The sequence below is a fragment of the Conger conger genome, chromosome 7 (genome assembly GCF_963514075.1).
Source record: "Conger conger chromosome 7, fConCon1.1, whole genome shotgun sequence".
Lineage (NCBI taxonomy): Eukaryota > Metazoa > Chordata > Actinopteri > Anguilliformes > Congridae > Conger > Conger conger.
Window position 1 is genome coordinate 17,771,677 of NC_083766.1, and position 25,054 is coordinate 17,796,730.

The 25,054-nt window shown below is 40.7% G+C and overlaps 1 protein-coding gene across 1 annotated transcript in view; it reads left to right on the plus strand.

Moving 5' to 3' along the window:
* Window positions 1–25,054, plus strand: part of LOC133132954 (AF4/FMR2 family member 2-like) — a 173,653-nt gene that overhangs the window by 88,663 nt on the left and 59,936 nt on the right. Inside the window, exons 4-7 of the mRNA XM_061248804.1 lie at window positions 13,875–13,919; window positions 19,829–19,915; window positions 23,074–23,110; window positions 23,324–23,378. Of these exons, the coding sequence (XP_061104788.1) occupies window positions 13,875–13,919; window positions 19,829–19,915; window positions 23,074–23,110; window positions 23,324–23,378 (224 nt within the window). The remainder of the gene's footprint in view (window positions 1–13,874; window positions 13,920–19,828; window positions 19,916–23,073; window positions 23,111–23,323; window positions 23,379–25,054) is intronic.

Genomic DNA, 25,054 nt, shown 5'->3' on the forward strand with positions numbered 1-25,054 from the left:
CACGTGGCTGCCCACAACACTGTCGTAAGAGAGCTCCTGATAAAATATTTATTCTCCTCTAATCCTCGGCATTATTGCTTTTCAAATTCGCCTGCCCTGGCCTGTGCTCAGGCCTCAGAATATGATGTAACAGGAGCGTGAGAAGCCTGTGGATTGGACTCGCAGCTCACGGAAGAGCCCGGAATAAAGGCCAGAACCCTTGTCATCCGTCCCTAAGAGGCCGACTGCCTTTCCGTGACTTTTTCAGTGGCGGTGAGGAGGTTTCGGGAAAGCGCAGGGTTCCCGATAAATGTCCTCATTTGAATAAATGAAGGCTCAGTCATGTGGAGCAGGGTCTGTGTCACGGGGAGGTAAGCCCTTCTCTTGCTCTCCTGGTCTACCTGATGAATATTAATGCAGCTCGCAAGCCGTTGGTAATGTGGCTTCTGACAGTCAGCAAGTCAGCTCGCAGAACTACACTGAAAATTCAGCATCCTACTTTCTCTGTGGTCTTACTATCTACAGTCACTATATAGTGTGTACAGTATGTCTAAGTGCCCTATAGGTACATAACGTATGTGTCCATTATGACTGTAGCGTACAGTATTGGATTGTTGGTCTCGAAATTGAAGTAAGGGAAGTAGCCTAGATTTTGCCTAAGAACCTCTTCTCTTCTGTAATTAATTGACAAAACCCGTTTTTTTTCTCTTGAGGCCACTTTGTTTTTTGTCTTCTAAAGAAACATTTCTGATTGCTATCAGATTGAACTGAACCGAAGTAGCTAAAGGAACAAATAATGGCTTTGATATCTTAAAAGCTTTGCAGGAATTAGCTTGAAGAGCGTAAAAGAACAACACAGATAAGGGAAAACAAATGGCAATAATGACAATAGTGTACAGCTTCTTCAGATCAGACGCTTTCTGACTGCATCTGATAAATCATTAATTGTGTTGTTTAATGGTGGCAGATGGAAAGAATAAAGAACGCATTGGGAATAGTTGTGTGAATAATCCTCTCATAATAATATAATAATATACCATAATAATATTGGTATTATTTGGATAGCAGCACAATTGTTCATTAGAGGCAGTAGAGTATGCTGTGGAAATCCAGATGTTCAAGCTCATGATGTATAAATCATTTTAAAAGATATCTTAAAAGTGACACAAAGTTAGTGTATTATGGGTATCTTCATAGCGGCCATAATACAATTAGGTCCAATGTATAGTCCATTAATATCCATACATCTTCACTAGAATAGGTTCAGTGATGTAAATTATACTGAGAAAACACAATATTTCCTCAAATCACAATCTGCATCAAGGTCCCTCTAAAAATTGTGTACTTTTGTGTCTCCCTTAAGAATTTAGCAGCTAAGGACTCTCATAGTGAATAAGATAAGATATACTTTATTGAACCCCATGGGTTCCTCTGCTTTTAACCCACCCTAGTTACAGTACTTAGGAGCAGTGGGCGACATCAGTGCAGTGCCCGGTGACCAACACCAGTTCTAAGTCCAGTGCAAAGCCCTGTGTCAGGTAGACAGTCTTCAGTGAAGTTATGCCCAGAGAGCTGTCCTTCAACACATTCCTCACAATCTCAAATCATTTCAAGCCATCGCCCTTCTAGAACTGTCCCCAGTCCCCTTTCTAGATGCACACCTCTTTATCCTCCTCTCTTTAAATGTCAGTACACAGATGGGCTTTGGATTGAAGATGCGCGCTGCACATAAATTTTATATTTAATTAGACCGCCGCCACGTTGTGAATCCGACTGCTTTCAGACCAAACGCTCAGATTAACGTCATCCCGAACTGAGTCATAAGCAGAAATTTAAATGAAGAGCTGAAAATGAGAAAAGCAGGGGACGCTTAGCCCGACTTTTCTACCCGTAATTGGAACGCATCTGAAACATACTGCTCCAGCTAATTAGCCGTAGCAGGCAGAGACGAAGGAGGTCAGGGCACAGAAAAGCTTTCTCCCCCAGATGAAAGGGACGGAAGCTATGGCACGTAGAGGATTGTTTGGTGGGAATGAGTGCTTGTAAAAGAACACTTTCTGAGGCTGGCTTGGGTTCTTGTGACCCCCATCCTCCTCAAGCTCTTCCGAGGCCTCCTTTTTGACAGCAAAACAGTTACTGTACCAGCGAGCACAGCATAGGCAAACTGTATAACAGTGCAAGCAGCTTGTGCCAGGTTACCTCAGATGGCCAGTGCTAAGGTATTGTGTAACAGCCCATGAGGATCTCAGAGGCAGGTCTCTCCACAGACCATTAAAAGCTGTGTGTTAAAGTGAGTTTGCTAATGTTGATTTAGATCTGGTATCATTACATTACATTACATCTGGTATCATTACATTACATTACATTACATTACGTGGCATTTAGCAGACGCTCTTATCCAGAGCGACGTACAACAAAGTGCAAATCAATCACAAGAACAAGTGCAAAAGTAGACCTGAGAGGACAGTACAGTTCCGAGTCCTAGTGTAAACATACAGAAATTCAGAACCCTTGAAGAGTACAATCAACATTCAAACTAGCATACCACTGTTGGCAGCTAGAATACAACAACAGCCAATAAAAACAACAATACCTATACAAGTAACGATATCTATACATAAGTGCCATTACGGTCTAAGGCTAATCACAGTGATTGTGAGTTGGGGAGGGAAAGGTGTAGCCTGAAGAGATGGGTCTTCAGTCTGCGCTTGAAGGAGGTCAGAGACTCTGCCGTTCTGACAACCACCGGGAGGTATCAGAATATATTTCCCCTATATTTTATTCATATTTCTTAATAAAACAAAAATAACTGCTACATTATTAGTAGTAGTAGTCAATTCTTTTGTTTTTTTTTGTTTTTTGTTTTTAAAACTATTTTTAGGTAATCATTAATTTGCATGTCACTCTTTTTTGTCTCTCACATTTTTTGCTGTTTTGCCATTATAGATATTAACAAACTGATTTGAAAGCAGGGTATAAACAAGTTACAATTGCTCCTTATCAAGCTCATTATTATCACTGATGTAAAGTGTGAGCATTAATACAAAATGAGTCACACATTGCATTGTTAAAAAAGCGTATGTGTGCATACGTGTTTGCGTGCGTGTGTGAGTATGTATGCGTGCGCACGCATGTTCGTGTCTTATTCACATTGATATACTGTGCCTCACAGGTTTTGGTGGCAGGGATGTCCCACTTTTTAATTTGGGGTCCGGGGGTCAGCAGGTGTTCGCTACTACTGTATATCCCGTGCTCCCCGGCTGCAGGCCTCAGAGAGAACCTTTCAGCTGAGTGAATAACCGTCTCCTCGACATAATTACTCGACTACATTTAATAACACCTGCCACACTGCTCTCACCTGCATGGAGGGTGTGAATTGCTGGAAGTCGTCACAGTTCCAGGAGTAGCCTGAAGCCCACGCAGTAATAAAAACACCAGTGTTAAAAGTGGCAAAAGATCATTAGCCAGCACCTCCAATGTGCGCATTTCTACCTCTTCCTGTGTTAAAACATGTATGTCACACTTTTTTTTTAGATTACAGGCCTTGGATCCCGCTCATTGTGCCTCGCCAATTCCCCCCATCTTGAACATTCATTCAATTATGAGCGTGGCATTCATAATTCGCTCATACCAATTGCGCTAATTAATTTTGCAGGGCAGAGTGGCGGCTGGTATGTTGCTCCAGGTGCTGAATGATTAGTGAGCCCTGGATTAATACTGAATTAAAGTACCTGGTGATTACGCATCTCTCTTTTCCGTGCTCTGCTTAATGCCTGGGTGGTCATATTTTGAAATTTCCCCAGGACCTGCAGTTACGTTTCTCTGAGCATCTGAGGGATGTTGTGTCTTGCATAGCAATGAGCCCCCTTTGTCCCATCTGGTGAGAGCTCTCAGAGACGGGCTGGCATGCTGGGAAACGCAGGCAGGAGGGGAGCACTTGGAGACCCCCAGGCCTCTGGCTTGGCTCTTTCACATGCACACATGGGCATGCACACACGCCCAGCTCTCTCTCTCTCTCTCTCTCTCTCTCACACACACACACACACACACACACACACACACACACATACTCTCTCTCTCATAGATACATATTTTAAAAGCATGACAAAAAAATATTAAAATGCAATGAAGATTGAATTAAAATATATACAGTGAGGTCCATAAGTATCTGGACAGTGGTATAATTTCAGTTCTTTTGGCTCTACTCCAGCACGAATTTGAATGGAAACAATAAATATAAGATTAAAGTGCAGACTGTCACCTTTAATTTGAGAGCATTTACATCCATATCGGGTGATCAGTGAAGGAATTCATTCTTTTTCACCCTTTCGCTCAAATAGATCAACTGCAGTAATAGATTTAGATATGAGCAACTTGTTAGGATTCACGATGGCTGAGCCAGTCGTACAGCTTAGACAAAATGCAGCAGAAGCCAAGCCGGTCCCTTTAGGCCGCTGAAGCCTGTCGATGTCTTCAGACGCGTCTCTGTGTGTGGCGCTCTGATGTTTGGCCTGGTGGCTGAGGTCACGCTGAGCGGAGGTGGCAGGGGTTGCTGAGGGCGCCGCGGGGGCGCTCCCCGTCTGATCGGACCTTCGCCCGGCGTTAGCGTCTCCAGCTTCTCCGTGCCTCGGGTTCGGCGGCTTTGTCCTGGAACCGTTTGAGCTGCCAGTTGAGCAGCGGCCGACCCCGCGCATCGGGGCGATTTGGCGCTCGGCGGGGTCCCCCCGGAGTCAAAGGCTGCCCCTCCCTGCGTCTGGCGGCAGCTCTATTTCCGCACCGCGGCGCCGAGGAGCACTTTACCCTGCTGGAAAAAACAGCTCAAGCTAGGTTTTTAAACAGCTCGGCATGGTTTGGCTGGTTGACCAGTTTAGACCAGCTCCCAGCTTGTCGTGGTTTGTTCAGCTATGTTTTCAAGCAAGCTCAGACAAGCTACCAGCACTAACTGGTTCGCCAGCTCATGCCCAGGTAGACCAGCTTCATGACTGACTTGACTAGCTCAGTTTTCAAGCTGGTCAAGCTGGCATTGCTTGATTTTACAGCAGGGTAGTCATGGACCACGGGCATTGATGTGCTCACCACCATTTTAAGTCCCACTTATTTTCCATGTGAGTCACTGCTATTGTGACCTGTGGTTCGTCCCCCTAGCTTCAAACCTGCTTACACAACTAAGTACCTAAGATGCTAGAGTACTAGAAGTGAAGAGCTTTGTACACTGTTTTCAGCACATCTACCACTCTGCAGTATTATAGTTTTGATAGTTTGTATTTGGGAAATAATTTATTACCCAAACTTGCTTACTTACTCAACATATCTGGGAGGTTCGTACATGAGCCAGAGAGGGCTTTTTGTGTAGAATGTCGAAAAGTAATGTACGAGAACATATGACAGGGTAACACAAAGCATCGTAAATGAAGTGTGGAAATCAGATTAGCTGTGTTGAAAATGCACAGCACTCCCTCCAACAATGCTGAATGCTGAAATGGATATATGTGTCTGAGCCAAGAGAGAGGTGAGAAGGATTAAAAAAACAAAAAGGTCTTTCAGGAATTGAATTCGCTAAAATACCCGATTACTGAAATCCTGCAGAAAATGAGTTTTGTTTATCGCTTAAGAAATTAAAGACGGATTTTGGAATCACTGGAACAAGCATGTCCGCGAATCAACACGCAACGAGACAAAATCTCTCTTTTTTTCATTCTCTGTTTTGCAGCACTGCTGGGAAATGTCTGGCAGCGGTTAAATGTGTTTCATAATTAAGCAGTACCGAAAGATGTCAATTCAATATGCAACAGGCAGTGCACTGCGCTGCTAACTGAGTCATGTAATCTCCAATATTAGGCTCTTTAGCACATTGCACATTTAGCACATAAAATGCTTAAGTTCTTATTTATGTTGGGTAGAGTCTCTCTTTTACATAAAAACGGTGTATTTATGGAATTATATTTCATCAAGATTTAGCACAGTATTAGCACTGTGTATTCCAATGGGGGTGAAATAAAAAAAAATGTCATTCAAAACCATATTGAAAAACAAGTAAACTTTCAGGAAGTTTGCCAGGTTTTGGCAATCCCCAAACTCCTCAGCATCTAGTCTTGGCATCTGGCAGACCTGCTCTCTCTGTGTACCCTGGCATTACGGCTTTCAACCGCCATCCTGGCCGCTGCTCAAAACCTTCTCAAAAAAGGGTTGGGAGAAATCCACAAAAGGGAGGGAAACAAAAGAGGGAAGGAGAAAGAGAGAAAAAGCGTTTGCATTCATCACCGAGCCCTGTTTAATTTGATTTGGGGACGCTTTGAAGTAAAGCCAGCCAGGCTTAGGGGACGGCATCTCAAGGAGCGTCCTCAAGAGTCCACTAAAGTGGTCATTTTCACATGCTTCCTTGTGTCCATTCACATGTTAATTTAGAGTCGGGCTGGTAGATCTCCCGATGGCAGGTCTGGTTTTGTGGATACCGGAATGACAAACCGCATATGTTTATTTGAATCAAATCATCATTCATGAGAGTGCTATGGAGCAATGGCTGGTTCAATAGTGACCTCTTGCTTTGTTCAAAATGTTATTTCTCCCCAGTATTGAGAGTGTTTAGCCAGCATGTATTTCCTTGAGCAGTCTTCAAGAACATAATGTCATAGTGTAGTAATCGATGAGACGACATCATTGTGTGTTGAGTCATCATCTTCATTGCTGGCAGAGGTTTAAGGATGAAGCTGTATCTGTTGGTTGAGCGCCTTAAATAATCTGTGGATGTGTGCAATGTACAGGCTGGTATTGATGTTTACAGTTAAGTCTAATATTAGCAAATCAAACTCTCGGTCTGTAATTTGCATTGATATCATCTTAACACATGGAAGCTGTTTATCCGTTGAGTTGTTTTAACCCAGGGATTGTTTGTTTTCTTTTTCACTGTGAGGAATTGCTTGCTGGAAACTTCGCAGAGCGGTGGTCGGACATTGTCATTCAGCAGCAATGGGCGAAAACGAACATAAAAAGAACACTTTTAAGAGAAGGATTCATTGTAAATCAGACAAAGACTGAAGCACAGGCAATTTGTCCTGGCACCGGCTCATTAAGTTGATAAAACACTTCCTCTTCCTGTTTCATTTGAATCATTTGTGAATGGCCACACAATCGAGGGAGTCTCCTGAGCTTTGCAAGCGGTTGGGCAGAATGTGAGACCGTAAATGAGCGGTCACGACTTCCCGGTCATAATCCAGCAAACTCAATCCAATAGCAGTTCAGCTAAACCAGGCTATTACGCTCATAGGTATTCCAGCCGGTTATTAAAAGAAATTGCATTTGAGTCAAGTTTGAATTAACCAGATGTATTAGTTATTAGTACAGTATAATTAACCTATATTCAATAGCTAAATGTGTTCTCTATTCTGAAAAATGTGATCAGCGACAAAAGTATGTGTAATTATAGCAATTTGTCCAGTGAGTACTGCCTGCATTGAGGTAAAACCTGTTTCCTTTTTGCCTAGGGGCAGAGCCAAGCAAAGGTGTTTTGAGTGGCAAGTGGTCAAAGTAAGAAAAGGGCACACCAACCTAGAAGAAAAATGTGTAAATTATAACAGTTAAAAAATGTGTAAATTATAACAGTTAAACACTTTTAAAATTTTTATTAAAAGGCTAGATCTGTCAAGAATATTGTGCTTTTGTAAACAATTCGATCAACCCCATGCAGTCCTATCAACTTATGCTTAAGTCTATGCTTGAGCCTTCAAAGAAATAAAGTAAAAGCTGTTACATATTGTACTGGTTTATTTAAAATGTTTGTAATCATACTGTATTGTTCCAGTAAAAATATGGCATCCAATTTTCACAAAAATCTTTATCGTGAATGAAAGTTAGCATATCAAGCAATACATTTCTACACCAGAACAATTTACTTTTAAAGAAGTAAACTTGCAGACTCTGTTCTTATGTGAACAAGAAGGACCCGGTACTTACCCGTGACCATATTGTGGTGTGAATGGGTCAGACACGGGTTGAGCCCATGTTTAATATCCCGTGTCAACCCTGGGTTTTGTGTGTGAAATTGGTATTAAGTGTGCAACACTCTGCTGACTTAAACTCTCTTCTTGGATAATGTTACCACCAATTAGGTGCTTTCACACAGGTCTGCCAGGCATTCGGGATTCCGATTTCAGAATGGAGAGTGCATCTGAGAGTGTCTGAGCTTCATAAAAGCATTGCTAAATGCCTAAATGTAAATGTGATTGTTCTTCCAAGCTTGCTTTGCTAAACAATCCGGCCTGCCAATCCAACACCATGGCTACACAAGAGGAAGGAAATTAACTAGGTCAAACAAAAAAAAATTCCCTTCGGTCATAGCCCTTTTATTGAGCTGGGAGATGGAAGGACCATTTGTTGCCGTTCTTCCTCCCTCTGCTTTTTGAATGGAAAGTTTTTTTTGGCAGATCTTTGCCAGCATGTTTGGGTTCAGGCCAGGCACTGATTGCTCAGGAGAAGTGCGTCCTCTGAGCGAACCTTAACCTAAACTCGTCCCGTGTCTGTCTGACTGGCAGCCTCAAAAAACCACGGCAAGATTTTGACAGTTTGAAGAGACGCACGCTGACAACTTCATCAGGACTTTCTGTTTTTTCCACGCTGTCTGTGCGGAAAAAACATTGACCTCTTCACCTCCCGTTCCGATCACCTTTATTTCAGTTTCTCGGCCAGAGTGAGACCTGGCTAACAAAGCAATGATCTGGTATGAATGAAGGCTCTTTAGTCAGGTTCTTGTTGTGCCAGAGAACTGGTTCACCCCAGTTGCCCCAAACTGGATCAGTGCCACCTTCTGCAAACTTGCAGTCCTGGTGAAACCTGTAAATAAGCCTTTAAAAGTGTGCCTTGTATTGCGGATGGTCTGCAAAGCTTTCGACAGCATGGGTCATTCTTTTAGACAGCTCAAAAATAAGGAGCTAAAGAAAGCAAAATGTTCCATACAGCAGCTGATAGAGTACTTCTTACTATAATAGAGTACATTTAGCTCATATGGACTCAAGTTAAAGTCAAATTAACTCTGTCTGAGTTGATTTAACACAGAATTTTGCTGTGCAGGATTTTGTAATTTAGAACGGTTTGGTAGATCATGAGTAGCATGCTAAAAATAAATCACTCATAGTGTCTGCAGAAATGTCCCATTTTACATGAATCATCTGCTTATGAGTAGGTCTCTGGTTGGTCTGTCCATAGTGTCTGTCTTTGTCCATATTTTGTTTCTGAGAAGTCTTCATGTTTCATGCATTGTGTTTTCCATCTGTCCTTTTAGTTGTCTCTTCAAGCTGAAATTTACCTATTTGTTCCTGTAGCTACTCGTACACTTTAAACATAATTTGAGAGCAGATTATGTTTATGATGCTGCAGTAATTGCTTGTACTGTGTATCTGGATTCTCAGGTAATTCAAAGAAAGTGGCATTTTCAAGTTTTGCTTCTTCCTCAGTGACCCTTCAATTAATAGCTATTAGGATATGGCATCAAATTACCAAAAACATTGCCTAAGTGGGGCCTTTTAAAGCTGTTGTTGCCTTTGCCAATTATTGGTCTCTGCTTCTGATTCCAGGAAAAAAAAATGTGGTACAGTGAAATGTGGAAATGCAGCAAGTTTTAACGTTTTGCATCACTGTTAAATTCTTGTATTATACTGTGTGCAAGGTGTGTATGAGTGCATCTGTAACTGTACACATTCTATTGTCTATTTCGTATTCAAGGGAAATAAAAAAAAAAACAGTATTTTGTTTTTTTCCTCTCATTTCCCTCATCACAGAACCCAGTGCCTGTTGTGCGCAGACAATCTTTCATTCGCATGGAAAAATTGACTATGTTGGAGAAATAATTTGTAGACCCATTGGATATGACTGTAATGGCAGGTACATGGGGAATCTCTGCTGGAGTCCAGAAATAAGATCTCAGCTGGACAGTTCTGTGCTAGCAGTTTGTAAAATAACATTGGAGAATAAGACAAATGAAGGTGATTCTAGCTTTAATGAGCTCATGAATATATTCTGCTATCTTTTTCTCCTGATTTTTCAAACGATACGGTTAGAGAAGTTGATTATTATGGCTTACTAGTCATTTTGTCCTATCTATAGTGTTCAAGTTAATCATTCTTAGCGCTGCATTGTACTCTGGTGAGTGATACCAGCCACTATTAGCGTGTCTGTATAACAACAAACACAATCTGGAAAAGTATACAGATGTTCAAAGAGGGCTTGTGTTAATATCCTGTTTTTATAAATGTATTTATTTTTATTACCTGCACATGTCTGAGCCTGTAATAAACTAGATTATGATTAACGGCATCTTCCATAGTTTAGTAATTTATTATGTTTATTATAATTTAGACAACATTATCCACTGAGATTTTCAAAGCGCAGCATTCATTTGTAATATGTGACCCGTTCTATCATAATCAATTGTAAGTCGCAACGGCCAATTTCACATAAATCGATGTTTATGTAAAATGTTCATTTTTGGCTGTTTAGGCTTCCAACTTCATTTTGTAGAACAATATCTTGGGCTTCATAATCTGCATGTCTTAATTCCAAATTCAGAGTAAAATATATAGTTTTTAAGGTTTTAAACACAAGATATCAAAGTGAAAGTGACACCACAGTTATCTTTGGAGGCTAGCCAGCTTATCACCATTCACCAGTCACAAACAATCACATCAGTTGCGTTTGTGGCTACATGTTAATGTATTTGCTTTCATGGACTCTTCTTAATGTGAAGAGTAAAAATACTAACAAAACTTTGAAGACGTTTTTTCAAAAACATGGTTTGGTGGCACTCAAATGAAATGAACTCCCTTGATATCTGGAGTAGAGAGATAATTATGGTATCATTAGAAATGTTACATTCAAATGTTACAAATATGATTTGGGGTCAATACGACTGATTTTGATAGAACAGGTCACATATTAGGAATTTATACATACAGCTGGTTCAGGCGTATTATCTCCCTCCCCCTTTTTACATCCTCAGAATTACTGGTACTGGGGTATTGAACCTTTAACACTTTGGTTGTAGTATATATAAGTCATCTGAATGTAAAATGACACGAAGAACAAATTTGTTAAATGCACCTTCAGAAGAACAAGGCCCAATAGGAAATATAATAGGAAATACACAGCTTATATTGTTATAGCCTAGTTTATTGCTATATAAATGATTACATTTTGTGAATGCATATTTTTGAACATGACGTTTAAATACATATCGGACTCTCATGAAAATATCTCAGGGTATGCAGTGCCTGCCAGATTACAGTCTCTCACAGTGCATTTTTAGCTGAGATATTTACTAAAGAAATCTCCTGCATTTGATAAATAGCATCTGTCTACGAGGACAGAATATCTGCACAGCCCGGTGAAAAAAGTCATTGTTCATGAAACACACGCTCTTTCTTGACATTGAAATCTTCACCTAGCTGAATATAAATCAAGTATGTACTGTACATGAAGATATCTGCCAATCAAAAATTTGCTATTTGATATTACACATGAATACAACAAAGAAAACAAGCTGATTTATTCATGTTTTTTCTGATAATCGTGAGCATTGTACTTCCATGGGAACAGAAATTAACTTCTGGGTGGGGGGGGGGGGGGGGAAGAGAGGGGTGAAGAAAAGCATTTGCTGGCAACTGTTCAATTTTCCAATTGCTGTGAAGGATTAGAGGTCATTTGAGACCTAATGGCATAAAACTCCGCTTCTGATGTTGTGAGAGGCACTGGCCTGCCTGTACAGCCTGCCACATCGGTCATGTACGTGCCACGCATGCGCACCAGTGTGGACCTTCTTCAGGAACTTCACGAGCGTGCTTGGTAAATCCCACGTGTGACACTGCACTCAGCCGCGAAGACATTTATGGAGTCTTCCTGTCGACTCCCGGCAACAGACTGTGACCTATCAATAGCATGATTAGTGGACGGATAGCAGCACGTTCCCATAGGCTGACCTGCTGTGGCCACAAAATGTCCTCCCAATCACACAAAGTTTCCTCAGGTGAAGGGAGGCAGCATGACATCACCAGTAGGGAGAAGAGCAGTGGAGTTTGTCTGAGGTTGCTCAATCCAGCCCTGTCGTAACCTAGCAGCAATGGAATGGGCCATACAGATACCTCATGTGGTGTGAACAATAAGTCCTTGGACTGTATTTACTCCTATTAAAATCCAAGCTATTTTCTGTGTCAATTTAGTGTTATGTCTGAGAGCCAGTAAACACTTGGCATGGTTTTTCTCTCACAGGGCTTGAAGCCCTGGATCCTCTGAAGTGATGTTACCCAGCCGCTTAGAGAATCACACATATTCCCTACAGACACCAAAGGAGTGTACAGTCAAGAATCCCCGCTGGGTTTTTGTACTGTTAGGACAAGTCTGAGCTCTGTACATTTTTCTTTTTGAGGAATAGATAACATACAGTATAAAACGTGAGTGTATGACTGCATTTGCAAACACATTTGCACGTATCCATTTGTTGGCCCTGATGTATTAGACATCTGCTTTGCATAGCACAGGATTCTACAATTTCTGGTGTTGAGCTTCTCATTTCTCTAATGGTGTTCTTGCAGGGCATTTCCTTTAATGTGCTCCTGTTGCTGTTCAAATGCTTATTCATGCATTCTTGCTTACTTCTGCATTAATTAGGATGCTTGTCTTTGTTGTCAGTATATCTTTTGTCCCAAAATATCATCTAGGTATCCAAAGCAGGAAGTAGATTAGATTTCTTCTCAGATGTTGCTGTCAAATTGTCCTCCTGTCTCCTGTATCTGTATGTGAATGAGGTTTTTGTGAATCAGGCAAGATAGCCCTCCAGGGCCAAGATGTTGATATCACCTGCAATGCTTACGAAACCAGTCATTAACCAGTCACTAATAATACTGTTGCAGTAAAAGGATTATTATCTTAAATGAGTAATTGCATGACTGCTAATTAAATATACCTATCAATTTAAAAATGCAAAGCTGTTGGCATATACTGTATATTCATCATTTCATTCAGAATGAATGCATTACTTTTACAGTAATCAGTACTTATCAGTAAAAGAAGGGAATGTGTTAATTGTAATGTTAACTTTTTGTTGAATATTAAGAAAATGTTATTACTGAATTAGAAATGTTTATTGACACTATTAAATATTCTAAAATGTTCCAAGTAGTAAACTAATCAAGAAGGCAGCTGAAAACTGTTTGCTGAAAAAGTCGCATTGTTTGCCTCAATACATATGCCTCCCCCTCATTCATAAAGCTTATTAATATTTCTTTAACTGTAACCTTTAATCAATATTTTTTAACTGTGTGTCATCTTTGTAAATATAAATTATGAACCTGTTATTCACAAGAAGCAAGTGGCAGTGCATCAAATGTATTATGGTTGGTTTCTCTTTATGATTATGATTGGTTTATGTAATTACTGAGCAATTAATAACTGCCAATGGCCTTGGATTGGCTTTCAGCCCGAGCAACTGTATATTGGACATGCATGAGGGGGATTCTGATCCTAACTTAATTATGTTCTTCCTTTTTATAAAAATGAACAAATTAAAACATAAAATTTGCCTTAAAAATTATTAATCTTTTTCATGTTAAAAAAACATACATCTTTTATCCTCACACTGGAAGAGAAACAGGCTTCAATTTATACTAATCAAGATAATGCATTTTTGTTTGTCGCTAGTTGTATCAGAAGATTACAAAATAGATCCTGTATTCAGCTAAATAATTAGTGTAGAATCTTTCTGTAGTGTAGAGTCTGATGTGAGATTTATCTAGTTCACCATTTGTGGTCCTCTCTTCAAACAGTACATCAAAGTGCTTCCTTTTTTCTGCTCTGTCCGTTGTGTATTTTTCTCTCTCCACTTACCCTGAAAAACCCTTTTCTTCCATCCGCAGGTCAGCCTGTCGAATGACTCCAGCTGCGTCGAGGAAATTCTGCGGGTGAGTGAGACTCCCAGCCTTACTTTTCCCCACTAATTACACCTTGTAATAGCTGAAGTACTTTGCGCACAAAGCCACTTCTCCATCTGAAGGCTGTGGAGCCAGGAAGAAATAGCCTGTCTTTAAGAGATGACAATTACAGGCTTCTGTGAAGCAGGAAGAATTGCCCTTTTAGAGGTGACGGATATAAGCTTTTGTGGTACAGTATAAGTTTGAATAAAATGCTTTCATAGTGAAGGTGATAGAGACAGAAATTGTTACTTTAAAAAAAGAAATTACCTTATGAAAGGCATTGCACTGGTATTGTTGAACTTCCTTGTTTCTCGGGAGATATTCAGCACTGAAGCTGGAGAATCCCAAACTGCAAATATTAGATAAGGAAAAAAAACATTTTATCAGCATGCCAGACATTTACCTCATTATGATTTTCCTTTCTCGCTCTTGGTTTCTTGGTTTAGAAGTGAATAGATGTATTACTGTACAAGAATCATTGGCCCTGTTTTATATTTATATACGATCTTGGTTGAATTTAGGAAAACAGCCTTTAACCACTCAGCCAATTGAGGTGCTGTAGGTAGTACACACTATAGTAGTTTATAGAGAAGCACTTTCAATATTCGCTATTCAAAAGTGAACAATTGCAACAGTGAACTACTGAAAATACCAATCTCAATAACTGTAAATTTGCAGTTCATTGTTATTTCATTTTTATTCATCCTTTATTTTACCATAAGAAAGCGAAGATCTCTTGACATAAAGCAACAGGATGCAAAAGCAACAATCAGAATGACAATAGCACATGGGGATGGAACAGTTGCGTAAACAGGAATTAACAGCAGGGATTAAAGCACACTTCAGTCACCGTTTATGTGTTTAAAACCAGCACGTCTGCTTTAAGGTCTTTTTGCAGATTGATCCAGCTGTATTTGTTTGCTCTTGTGGAAGCCATCGGCTTATGCTCGAAATGTGACAGCTAAACTGAGCTAATAATCTTGACGGTAGAGTTTCCTCACTCTCTCGCCCACACCCCCCCTCTTTCTCCCTCTCGCCCTCCCCCCCCCACCCCCCTTGCGGACGCACGACGGCACAGACGTCAGCGGGAGAAGCGGCAGCACCTAGTCTGACCCGCTGAATTATGTGGTCCTGTCAAAACGTGGGAACCCACTGGAAGGGCAGTGATGTCACGCAACGGTTGCCAGGCAACATGACGTTTGAGCTGCCTGGGAGAATGAGTTAGCGCGGCCGCTTTTCAAAAGGCCGGGTGAATAACTGCTTCGTCGAGCCCCGGTCCGCAGAGTTCGCCCTGCAGATATAACACACAGAGTGGCTGTCTGCTGGGTTTTTTGGGCCTCAGAGGCCGCACCTTTGCCTGGGGATGACTCACGTTTCAAACGCACAGGGAGAGGAGCCCGGGTTCATTCCACTGCAGCTCGATTTAAGCGCTCAAAGCAGCTCGAATCCTGCGCTTGTCGATTTCAATTCAGGTGACCCGCCATTTTTATTTCAGACGCATTCCGGGTGTGCTGTTAAAGCAGCGGTTTGAGTTTGTGAACTCCTTCGCTAAGTGTGATGTTACAAGCAGAGACACGGGCCGGGACATAGCTGCCACCGGCCTTCTTCATAAACAGCCCGGTATTTTTAGTCAAACAGCCAGTGGAATATCAGGTGTTTTCATCTTCTAATTGGACGATTGGGAGACCAGTAACTGGAGGCCATACATTAGTGTGTTAGTGCTCTCACTCTGCAATGTTTACCCACTCCACCCCTCCCTCTTGTTCACGCGAATACACCTTCTCCCTCTCCCGTCGTTAGCGGTAGCTTCAGGTGTCTACACCAGTCAGACTTTATCAGAGCGATTGCCATTTAGAGAGATTAACGTGTTTGCACACAGTCAAAGCTGAGATGGCATCTGTCAGAGGTGGCTCATCAGGAGAAAAAAAAAACATTCAGTTTACAAAGCAGAACAAAAGACTTCTCTCTTTTGTGTCAATTTAATGTGACAATCCATCTCTTATTGCTGTCTGATTCACAGCCATTATGAGGCCATTATCTCCTAAAAAGCAAGCAAAAAGGATTGTACGATTATCTCTCATTAAAGTAGAATGTCATTGATTTAAGCATGATAAGTTGCATCACTATTCCACAATAATACTGTTGGCAAATCTTTGAGATGAAGATGCTGTGTTCTCCTCTTGACAGGTGTATATGGAATTATACTCTGAAAATGTTGTATACTGGCCAAAAATGTCAATTTTATTATTGAAATATGTTGCTTAGAGATCAAATGTGTAAGCTGCATATATTTATTTTTATCATATATTATTATTATTATTATTATTATTAGCAGTAGTAGTAGTAGTAGTAGTGGTAATAGTGGTAATAGTGGTAAACATTATTATAATAATTGTGTAATAATTTTAAATAATAGTTATAAGGCCTTATTCAATGTACAGAAAATCACATCTGATTTCCTTATCCTGGAAAGCTGATTCCCCTCCCAAGCTAAGTGCAGGACTGAGTCATCTCCACCAAGCCTCTTTATGGGTTTTTTATGGTTATTTTAGTAGTAATCATGTGATTGTAAAAGCAGAAAAATGCACAATGGACAATAAAAAAAAAATACTGAAACAGAACTGGGAGTGCTAACACTGTCATATAAAAGTTTAAAAAAGCAATTATTACGAAAACTTCTCGTGCCAGATAGGCCTAGTTTAAATAACTATTCAGTTATTTTTCACTTTCTGAGAACTGAAGCTACGCTGTTGCGGTCTCCGAAAATGTCACATTTGTATAATTGGCCCACAGGTCCCACTGTGCTTATTTCTGACAGGCAGATAAATACCACTGTGGGTAGTGTTCTAGTCCCACTCTGTAGCGGGTGACAGCTCCGGCTACCCGGGAATGCGCTGTCCCGGCCTCTGCGTCCCTGTTCTGGGAAGCAGTGGGCTGCAGACTGCCCGGAGCCGGACACAGGAAACAATGGCCTGGCAGAGCAGTAATACTCTGAGAGGTCTATTATTATATTATACATTACACCGCAGAGTAATATTTATGCATGTTATGCTGTCCCCTCAGGCTGTCTCTCCGGCCCTGGCCAGACGGTGCTTTAGAAGCTGCTTCATCTCATTACTGAGAACGGCAGTAGGTTTTAGGGTGGTGGTCGGTTGATGCTCTTTTTCTCGTCTCATATTTTTCTTCCCGCTGCTTCCGCCCCCGCCCCTAACTGCCAGGCCTGTTTTTGTATTTGTTTTTATCACCCTTTTTTAGAATTTTAATTTGATGAAAGAAAATGTTCCCTGATGTCAAAGGATCACACTGGATTATGTCATCTATTGAAAAAGGCTGAAGGATGTCTGGATGGGCCACACAGTGTGGGGTCGAAACTGGACCAGACCAGTGCTGACTGTGGCTGATGCACAACCGGCACTAACATCGCCTGGGGACGGGACGGCTTCAGTCAGCCGATATTACCGCACCCTGGTGTCTCCTACCTGTCCATTGGGCGCCTGCAGTCTTCCTGTTGAGCTGTACAAGAAGTGTCTTGAAGCTTGACTTGTACTAAGAAGCAGTGGCTGACATCTTTAGATTTGGAGGATGGCGCAAGCTTACCTGTACATTTTCGACCAAATCGATGGCAGAGGTTGTAGCAATGAGCTCTGATGGTGTATATGATTGGGCATCCAAATTGAGGAGAAAACACACGTAAAAAGGAGAAAAGGATCATGTCTCTGTGCCTCAGCTTTGGTGCTAGCGCACCAAACACTTCGATGTTATTATCCGGAATGAGGATTGACAACAGTGTTACTACAGAAAGGTCGCCCTATCACAGCTTCTCACTGCACACGCGCTAAAACCAGCTCTTCAGAGCAGGGGCATGAGCAGCCTGTCGAAGAGAGTGAAGCAATTAATCAATATACAGTACGAGGTGACCCTTTGTTGGCGCCAATCGAAGAGGCCAGAGAGCTACTCTGACACAGTCAGCTGACTTGGGCCCAGACATGCCTCGACTCTGCTGGCCGAACATGAAGAACCGCAGGTGCTTCTCAAATACTACACAAAGCTGGTGAGGATCAGACACTCTAGCCCTCAAGTGGCCACAGATGGAAGCCAGGCCTGGCCTGTCTTCACTGGCCTTGTGTTCAGCCCTTTCTCCAGGGCACGCAGAGGACAACTGCTGTAACCGCTATAACAAAATGAGGACTCAGTAACTGTTCGTGTTTTGTTTACTTCCCTTAATGTATGTGTACTGACAAACAAATCCTTGTTAAATTAGCTCTTACAGTGTATGTATACTCTCTATTGCACTCATATAAACTCAAAAGTTAGGAAAATATTAGGTTTCCAGCATTTCTGTACATTGCTCTTGAACATAATGTACTGTAAATGCATTTAAATAGGCGCTTCTAATTCACTGGCAGGTGACCTGTCTTGTTATTGTGTCTGACAGCGTAGGTGATCCCATAGTGACTGTCTCTCACACACGTCAGGCTGTATACTTCACCATATCTGCATGTCAGATTTATTTCACAAGCCAGATTAATTAATTAAGTAATTCTGTAATCTCTGTAAACAAACTGAAAACGAACTAATCGACTGACGTGAACAACACGCGATAATGAATGTTGGCCTTCGTGTGTCAATCAAATGTAAAAGCAATTGTTTGGCAATGTTAGTTTTCTTGTGGCATATTTTTATTTTTCAGTTAATAGAAAATTTTACTCATAACATTCTTCTTAAGTTTTTGGAATCTAAAACAGGGTTGTAAACCTCCTCGTGGTTTGGGTGAGGACAGCCATTAGATAAGCACGTTCCTGTTTACTTCAAACCTGTACAGTAAGCATATTATATCCTGTATTAACAGCGTTGACATTAAATAAAAATGCTGGGACAGCATAAGTTATGTAATTGAGTGTGTGCAAGGCTTTGTTTATGTCTTCATAATCTGGCCCATTAGTCTTCTCAGTGCAGCCTCTCCTCTCTCTAAATTGAAGATTCTTTGGTGGTGTCCCCATTTCATCTCCCGCATTCCGTTCCCAATATAGGAATGGGTTTATTTCAATTTTATTTTTTCCTTCGCACAAGCGTCCCCGAGTGAACCGAAATCAGAGCACATTATGTCGAGCGGGCCGCAGACAAATCCGCGCGGCTCAGTCTCGCACCGGGAGCATCGCAAATTGAACGCTGTCTCCCGCTCCGAAAAGCGGAGCAAGGGGAAAGGAAGAGGAAGTGCGGTACGCACCCGGGAGACAGGCAGCCGGGCGGTGCGCGCGCCCACTTGCGTCTGATCTTCTGTGGACTACGCTTCCCAGCTTCCCCTACTGGGAAGAGGGACCAATCACAAGCAGGAGAAGAAATAAATGTAGCACTTTACTTGAGCCGTCTCACCATAATTTTGACTCTGTCATACACATGACATAACAGCGGACTGAAGATGGTATTACAGATGATATCAGGATATCATGTCAAATTACATAACACTGTCATACTTTTATCAGTACATTTTTTGACAGTAACATTTGTCTTAGAAAACTGACTTATCAGTAAATGCTATCATTTGACATCGACTGACATCATCTGTTATGCCATCTTTTGACTTCTTGTATCATGTGTATGCCTGCGTTATATCAGCCTGATGTCGAGGGGTTCAGGTAAAGTGTTACAGAAATTAACAAACCATAATGAAATGCGATAGAAGTCCAGCATGACACAGTTTACATCTCTCCCATTAATATGCATGAGCCTTTAGCGGCCTATGAACTGAGGTAATTAGAGAAGTATTCTGCTCCTTGAATCATGCACTTACTTGGAGTGTGTGCATATGGCTGGTGAAGAGGAGTGTGCCGGAGAGGGTTGGAGTGGCCCCACGGTGTGAGCAGGCCTGCTTATTGACGTGATCTTTCACTCCGCAGGAGATGACCCACTCGTGGCCTCCGCCCCTGACCGCCATCCACACACCAGGCAAGGCAGAGCAGACCAAGTTTCCCATCCCCTCCAAGGTGAGCTCCAGGACACCCTCTCCCTCTGAAAACATTGTGCCCATGCGCAGATGGGTACACACACACACACACACACACCATACACAGTATGCTCTATTCCATGCTGTTATGCACACACACATGTACGTAAGCATATAACCATGTTCTGAGGGTTATACTGGTTATTATTATAATATTGAATTAATATAATCATACTCACATAGACTCACAAGCACACAGACACACTCAATTCAAACATGCACACATGTATCCTATCACTCGCACTATCACGTGCATATGCACATACATTACGCGCACGCAAACACACCCGCAAGCACTCACACACTCTTACATGGCAACACACTTATATGTACTTAGGCACACATAGTCTCTCAGGTATACGCAAGCAGAAATATTCAGTGTCACAAGCTCAAGCAAGCAGAATAATAGATTACAGCTCATACTTGCACTTCTACTCAAGGGCTTTATACAACCACTGTAGCTTTAGAAGTATGTTGTTGTATACATCCAGCTGTAGCCATTAACCTCACAGTTTGCACCATTTACCTGAAATAGATTTACTCTTCTGCGTGGCTTTAACTGTTATTCACATTTAGCTGACTTCAATTTACAGGTGTATGAACCTGTGGAACATAGAATTACTCTGGAATGACTAGAGAGTAAATAATCATTGTCAAATACTATGTCTGAATTGTACATCAAAGAAGCAATCAGATAACAGCGGCTGGAAATAACATGGAGGATTTCCGACTGCGAGTTGAAAACACTATTCAGGGTCATCCTATATATCCCTCAGATCATGGTTGTTTGAATTTGCAAGCACTTTAATACAGGTCAAGAGGTTAATCAATAAAGATCAAGCTCTATAGTCTTTCATAGACCAAATTGATTTATCCTGTGGGGCTTGGCTAATGTTAAATGTTGAATATTCTGATATTGTGATGTATTATGGTACATAAACTGAGTAGATGAAGAAATGTACTGCATTAAGCAACAATCCAATTATTGCTGTTGATTGTGTGTGTTTCCTCACATGCCTGAATGGGTGTCAAATTGAGCTTAACATAGCCCTTGTGGTATATGCTGCACAAAATAAGTTTTTACTAATCTAGCTCCATTACTCTACCCTATGGGAACTGTTAGGTGCTATTGTATTGATTCAATATATCATCCCTTAAAAAAAGCATTTAATTACAAACCTTGTACAAGAATGAATTTCCACTGCTGTGGGACATTTACATTTTAAATTCTGGTTTTTTTTTTTTGGGGGGTTTTTTTCCGTGTTTTTGTTCTCAGGAAATTAGGACCCAGTGGACCTGTAGGGAAGTCAGTTATAGTCAGGTTTCACTTCGGTTCATGATTTGCATAGATTATGGACATAATGATACGACTTGAGCATCTTAACAGCTCAGACTCTTCCAGTCTTTTGCACTAGAAGGGAGGTAGTGCTGACCTCTCTTTTTCCCAGAGGCCCACGGCCCTGAGAGTTTTAAATATGCATATCAACCTGCTGCTGACAGAGACCTGGGAATTCAGATTCCAGGCCAGTCAAAGGCTCCCGCTGAATTAAGAATGAAGCAGCAAACCTGCTGAACAGAAGCTAGCATAACCACATTGGACATATTGTGTAAATATAGTCAATGTGTCATATATGAATTGTACCTTATCTGATCTGTTTGGTTGTTTGTTGTATGACTTTTGATATACACGTTTTATATGTCTTATTGGATAAAAGCGTCTGCTAAATAATGTAATGAGTATTTCACTGTAAATACAGTAAGCAGCCAAATGAAAGTAACCTACAGGAACAAACTATTATCATAGCTCTTAGGTCTACCATAGGATATTCAAAGCAAACAGATTGTTTAATCCATTGCACTTAAAAACTGAATATGTTACTAGTTCTCTCTTAAGAATGAAAGGTGCAATAGAGTCAGATATACAGTAGCTATACTGAAGGCCAGATCACTTTAATGGCATTTACAGTACAGTTTGTATATGTTGTGTCCATTAGAGGCCAGAACTGTCTATCTGTGGTCAAAGCTTTGGAGCAGTCCAAGATAAGATACTTAATGACTAGAGAAGAAAGACAGTTTTACAGTAGTTATTGCTATCACATGGGGATAACAGGACCTACTGCTGTTCTCCAATATCACAGTACTTGATTAATTTTTGTGCAGTGAATTCATTGAGATAAAAAAATAATCATCTAATCTGTACCGCTTACTAATTACAAGGTTTTAGTATAAGCACTGAGGTTTTATGTAATGTTAATGATTTGATTAGAATGCAAGGGGCACCATTGGATATTCTATATATTTATTAGTCCTTGGTTATAGTTTTTGCAAATAGCTCTACTGTGCCCTGGTTTTGATTTAATGGACACTGTGGCTAGAGGGTAATTTAGTACCCCATACCTCTATCACTCTGGAACGAAGTGGCTGGTCATTTTCAAATCCCACAAAAAGTTATTTTTAGTTTGGCCTTAAAACGTCATGACAGAGCTTTGTCAACCCGACTGCGCAGTAACCTGTAGCAAGCTGAGTCTCAAAATGCCTTTTGATGGCCATACACAGAGCCACAATCAATTACAGACTTCCATCTGGATCGATTACAGACCTTCCTATAGTTGAATGATGTGAGGGCAGGCGTGAAAGGATACAGTATATATCACAGAGAAAATAATAGATGGCTCAGTGATGCTATTTTTACGTGTTACTCCAATAGTTCAAGCAGCATGTAATCTATTGTCATTCAAGAAATTTAGTTACCATAACTTGTGCCATTGGCGCCCCAGCCATGATTTTGTGTTTTCTGTCATGAAATCCCAGGTTGTCTAATTTCCAGCTTAAACCCTATTATTTCTATCTTAATAGGACATGGATTGAATCCCATAGCTCGACCTAAATGACATTTTAAATAATAAGCAGCATCCATAAATCCTGATTTAATGGTGCCATCATTTAACAAAGACATTCCTTCCCTGCCCACATACTGACACATGATTTGTGTGCTCTGTCTAATTATATTAGTGTAAAATCAATTAAGTCCTCCAGCGACATGATTTCCTTCCTATTTGTTCTCATGCTATTTCCTCCCTCTGTGTGTTCCACAGTGTCTAATGAACATTCTGTCTTTGTGTCTGTCTCTTTGCCCAGGACTCACAACACATAACCTCAGGATACAACGGCCAGAGTACGTCTCTCTCCAGTTCTTTTTTTCCCTATGAACATACCAGCTATAAATTTTGGAATGAGATATTCACATTGCTTTGGAACAGTGGTTATGTCACATTAAAATGTAATGTCACATGACTAAACATATCAGACGACTAAACTGAGGGCAGCAGTCTCCTTGGACAGTGTTTAATCAGCAGTGCATTTGACATTGTTTTTAATTTTCCTGCAGAGAGGTGCAATGTTTCCAGTAGCAAGCCTGCAACCAAGTCAGTGCCACAGAAGTCGTGAGTACTCATTTGATTAATTGTTTAAAAGCCCCTGGGTGAAACACCGTTGTTTTGTCCTTGCTCTTATGAAAGAAATGACAAAAAACGAACCCCACCGAGAGTCTTCAGATTTCCCAGTGGAACTAAGCCATCCTCACAGACAAACAGAGACGCAGGCCCCCTGTTAACCCTTTGCAGTGAATGCTTTAGATCTTTCCAGAAGCAAAACAAAATGTGCTTTTTTTTTTCCCAGGCATCACTGATTAAACCTGTCATTAAGTAGCTATTTAAGGCCAGACGTTGCCTTGGAATAAATAAACACTTGTCCTTAACTTTTATTTAAAAATAAATAGAAGTCATGGATATTTTTTGTCTTCTCCAACAGTATCTGGCAAGTTTATTTTAAAGATCACTGAACTCATCAAATTGTGAATTAAAAATTGTTAATTCAAGTAAGGTGTAGTACGCATTTCTTTCACCTTTGTGGTAACAGATGCAACATTCTAATGGAAATTTAAATACAGCCAAAGTTGCTGACATATTGGAAGAACAATCAGTATGAACATCCATATTATTTATATTATTTGGCAAGAATCCTGGTGCTGGAAGAGTGACTCAGTGATTCATGTAGAGTAACCTGGCAGACTGTATCTTCCAAAAGTTGGCAGGAAAGATAGCAGGAACATGGATTTAGATGTGGCAATTGCTAGACATGTTTATCAAGGGCTGCTTTTAGGAAGAGTTAATTATTATTTTGACCACAGCATTCTAGGCTTGAAATGGAAATTAAAGTCAAGATTATTTCTGACACCTTAATGTTAGGTTTTCATGCTGGTTTTGTGGGTTATTTTATTTTAACTAAATTAGGTAGCTAGCTAACTTGGTAGTTGGCATACTCAGTTGATAGCAAAATAAATTGAATTGCTACCTTGCTAGCTGGCTAGTTTGCCTTTCTGCAACCAGGATCTAATCTAAACATATTGGATATTTACTTTTTTAGGAAGGCTAAAACTGTTACCTATCTGTCTGGCAAAAATCAAATGACAAATAAAATGTATTTATGTTTACCTGTCGAGTAGAAACTGCCACACATTGCCAGTGAGAGTCCGCTTTAATTCCCTGTAGCTTCCTAACTTCTCCGCATCTTGGGAAAGCCACACAGACTTTGACTCTTATCTTGAAGTGTGATCTGCCTAACTCTCTTTTATTACTTTGGATTGCCAATGACAAATTCTTTGTCATCAGCTCAGCCTCAAAGTTTGCCAGTTACTTTGCTTGATTGTACACTCTGCCATTGTGATTGTAACACCGAACATTATGGACGGAATCATTTGAGCATGCCCCTAAATTGTAACTCAAAGTGACAAAATGATATGAGTTTGTTTGTAAACAATGATTTGCTTCTGAAGAAAGCAATTTAGAGAAAACAAACATGATCTGATGTGATGAATTTCTCCCACCAAATCTCATTCCCTGTTAGCTAGAGATTTATCTTGGCCGTTTACCGTGATCGATTTATCATGGAAATTTCATTGAAAAAAGTTGAATACTACAGCTTTATAAGACACTACGAGATATCATGGCTCAGAACTTGATTTTTTACTTTTTATTTAAAATGTGAAACTAGATGATCAGAGTTACAAAATGAGATGTCACTTATTGGGATTGACCAATCCTCTGATATGATTTGTTAA